The sequence below is a fragment of the Sciurus carolinensis genome, chromosome 8 (genome assembly GCF_902686445.1).
Source record: "Sciurus carolinensis chromosome 8, mSciCar1.2, whole genome shotgun sequence".
Lineage (NCBI taxonomy): Eukaryota > Metazoa > Chordata > Mammalia > Rodentia > Sciuridae > Sciurus > Sciurus carolinensis.
Window position 1 is genome coordinate 143,835,501 of NC_062220.1, and position 3,828 is coordinate 143,839,328.

At 62.1% G+C, this 3,828-nt stretch overlaps 1 protein-coding gene across 1 annotated transcript in view; it reads right to left on the reverse strand.

Moving 5' to 3' along the window:
• Plbd2 (phospholipase B domain containing 2) overlaps positions 1-3,405 on the reverse strand; it is a 20,902-nt gene extending 17,497 nt beyond the window's left edge. The window contains exon 1 of the mRNA XM_047560586.1: positions 3,055-3,405. Coding sequence (XP_047416542.1) covers positions 3,055-3,344 — 290 coding nt within the window. The 5' untranslated portion in view covers positions 3,345-3,405. The remainder of the gene's footprint in view (positions 1-3,054) is intronic.
• Between the last annotated feature and the right edge of the window lie 423 nt (positions 3,406-3,828).

A 3,828-nucleotide genomic window follows, 5' to 3' on the forward strand; every position in this document is an offset into this window, starting at 1 on the left:
CACGTTCCAGCCTCAGCTTCCCATCGGTAAAGTGGGAGACCTCAGCGGCCCCGGCCCAGCTGTTTCAGTGACCCGGTGGACTTACTAAGACCACTCGCCTCCCCGAGATGACGGCCTTTCTACTCGCTTTCTTCTCAAATTGCTCGTCTGCGAGATAAATATAGACAGAGGCCAAGGAAAGTTGCTCTGTCTGGTTTCTGATGCACTTGCTGGACAAAGAGTAAGAAGTGGGCAGCCCTGGATCGCGTTCCTCAAACTTTCTTGTTTTTTCCTCTTCTTCTTCTTCTGGAAAACCTATAGGCCACACTGACTGAACACCAGGGGCAGCTGAAGTCTCCAGACCAACTCAAGGGTGGATCGGAGGCGGCACCGAGAGACGCGGCACCTCGGAAACGTCGGAGCACGAGGCCCCAGGAGGGGCGGCAACTGGGGTGGCCGGGCACCTCTAATCCCAGCGACTCGGGAGGCTGAAGCAGGAGGATCACAAGTTCCAGGGCAACGGTCTCAAAATGAAATAGAAAGGGCTGGGGAGGCAGCTCAGGGGCAGAGACCTTGCGTTCCATCCCCAGTATAGGAAAAGAGACCAGGAACCAGGGGACAGCAGGGAGCCACAAACGCCTTTTTTTTCTTTTTTTTTTTTTTGCGGTGCTGGGGATTGAACCCAGGGCCTTGCGCATGCGAGGCAAGCGCTCCACCAACTGAGCTGCATCCCCAGCACACAAACCCCTCCTGAGCCACCCGACACCCGCCAGCATGCGGGACGCACTCGCGATGCCCCAGGTGGCCCGTCATGACTTTCCAACTCCCTGGGCCTCCCTCGAGCGCGTTCCTGGGCTGGGCTTTCCTTCCCGGGTTACTAGCACTCCAACTCCAGGGCGATTTACTCCACCAGCCTCGAGGATGGAGGATAAGGTGCTGGTTGGTGGGATCGGGTCGGGAAGGAAGGACAACTAAGGAGGAGGCACAGCTTCCCAGGACCAAGGCGGGAGCCAGCCGCAGCAGATTGCCACCAGGGGCACCTCTGAGCTCAGGCGCCAGGTCTCAGCCTGTCCAGGCCGCGTGACGGGCACTGGTACCAAGTCAGGCACCGTACACGCGGAGAGAAGCGTGATGGAGGGGGATTTACCCTGAAGCCCCAGGCCCTGGGTGGCGAGATCCCTAGGGACGGGGCTCTCACGCCTGCCCGCTGCCCTCCACAACGATGAATCAGACTGCGGGCTGGGAGCCGGACGCCCCGGGGTTTCTTTCATCCTGCCCTGAGTCCTCCAGAGGCTCTCTGAGGACCTGTCTTCCTGCCTGCAAAATGGGGGTTCCCAGTTCAACTTCCCTACATGGTAGCCACCCCTGCTGGCGAACTCGTCACGAAAGGGGCAAGTGACTGTAAGGACCAGGGACGGACAGAAAAGATGGAAAACGAGCAGTGTGGACGAGACCGGGATCTGTCTCTCAGGCCTCAGTTTCCCCAACTGTAAAATGGGGGCAAAGGACACCTGTCCCTTTCTCTTTCACCCATTCCTTCCTTTAGCAAATCAACAGCAGTGCTTTCTGTGATCCCACTGAACTCCACGACCCTTTCAGGCCTATCCTGAGGCAAGGAAACAGGCTCAGAGAGGTGATGGGATTTGCCTAAAGTCACACAGCACTGGAGTTGGGCCAGAACAATCAAGGAAGACCTGTCTCCATTCCCGTGTTTCCTAGACCCAGAGCAACCCAGCCAGTGGGGGCCGCCTGAGGCACAAGCCCCCTCTCCGTGCTGGGCCTCCCTTCTGTGTCTTTCCTGACTGACATCCAGGCAGAAGTCTGTCATGCCCTCTTGGCTCCACCAAGCATGGCCAAAAGTGCGTGAGTCATCAGAGAACGGGTCACCAGACGCTACAGTCACAGTGGCTCCTGTGGCCAGCCACAGAACTCTGCTCCCTCCACGCCTCCTCCTGGGGAGCCCGGCCAGCTCAGCCCCAACTCCTGTGTCTGCAGAACCTTCCAAGGGCCAGCAGCTCAGCATCCTGTCTCCCCAACACCAGAAGGAAGAGGGGATGCCAGGGGCAGGAGTGGGGGGGGGTCATGCCTGCTATGGGGACAATTCCTTCTGGGCCCTGGGCTCTGCCTAGGTAGGACACATACAGGGTTCCCTGCAATTCCCCAGTGAACCTGAATCCAGGGCCTAGGACCTGCTCACATGGCTTAGAGGCAGATCCTCCCCATTCCCACCGACCCTGTCTGTCCCACTGGAGAGGGGCTGGCTCACCTCTCTACTGTCCCTAAGGCCAGGCACCAGGATGAGGGGTGGAAACAAGCCCCCGTGCAGGCCTCAGAAGGGCATCACACGAGGCCCTAACCAGAGTGCAGCTTCAGAATCTGGGAGCCCAGACGGGCAGAGGAGTCAGGTAGAGAGCTCAGAGTGACAGCCTGCACCCCCCACAAGGACAGTGGTCACGGCTGCAGAGGACCAGGACAGGCAGGGCAGGGAGGACAGAGCCCTGGTAGGGGCCCTATCTGCATCTGCGTCAACGCAGGAACCTTCTGCTTTCCCACTGGCTGGAACCAGGCTCCGTCCTGCGGTCCTGGTTCTGGAAGGGAGGCAGGAGGCTGGCACCGGGGGAGCAAGCCACAGGCAGGCAAGTGTGGGCTAGACCCCTGGAAAGGTGCTGCCCAGCTCAAGCCTGGGGACAAGGGGCCGGCCTGGGGGCACGGGTGACGTCTGAGGAAGAGGACTGAGCCCTGGGATTCCAGTGGGGCCAGGGGTCACTGCATTACCCACCAGCCATGACTTGCACAGATGCCAGCACTGTGGCCCCTGGGCAGGACCTGAGCTCTGGGGTCTGAAGTACTGTCACCACTGGCTGGAGGCAAGTGACTGGCCCCTTTGAGGAGAGGGGTGCTGCACCAGCCCCTCCCCACCAGGGACCTGGCCCGGAGGGGCCCGTCTTAGAGGGAAGAGGCGACTCCGGGCGAGACGGCGGCGCTGTCCCTGCGAGAGGACGGTGCCTGGGGCGGGCCGGGCGCCCAGGCACCCCTCCCGGGGCTGGCCCTGCGCGGGGTCGGGCCAACCCTTACCCGGTCTCGCGGATGGCGTTGGTGAGGTTGGCCCAGGCCACGGCCTCGGGGTGGCGACCGTCCACCAGGCGCAGCTGGCCCGACGCGGCGTCCAGGAGCACCGAGCGGCTGCGGGAGGCGGGTGGCGCCGGCCTGACGCGCTCCCAGCGGTCCCCCGGGGCCGGGATCGCGCCCGCCAGGCCGCTCAGGAAGAGCCCGACCAGCAAAGCCAGCACCAGGGCCAGCGCCAGTGCCCGCGTCAGCGCCCGGGCCAGGCGGCCGCCTGGGGACCCGTACATCGGGGCCACCATGACCGCGCGGAGCCCCACGCCGCAGCCTGGATCACGTGACCGCGCTCCGCGACTCCGCGGGGCGGGGCCTGGCCCTCGGCTTCCGGGGTGGGCGGGGCCGAGGCAGGGAGGAGGCGGGGCGGGGCGGGGCGGGGCAGGGGCGGGGCAGGGGCCGGGGCGGGGCGACCCTCCAGGGCCCCGGGCCTCCTTCCCCTGTGAAATCCAGCCTAACACACTTCCGCCTCCGCGCTTCGCTTTGCAAATTTTCAAGCTGCAAGAATAGTAAATATTCTCATGCTCGCCATCACTCGCTAATATCCGGTCTCATCTAATTAACCTCTCTATAGTTTTGCTGAACTGTTTGAAAGTTAATTGAAGACATCGTGACAGGTCAGCCCTGGATGCTGCAACGTGCATTTCCTAACGGCAGAGACATTATCCTACATAATGACAATACCGTTACAGTCGGCCCTCCAGGGAATCGACCCAAGGATGCAAGATGTTC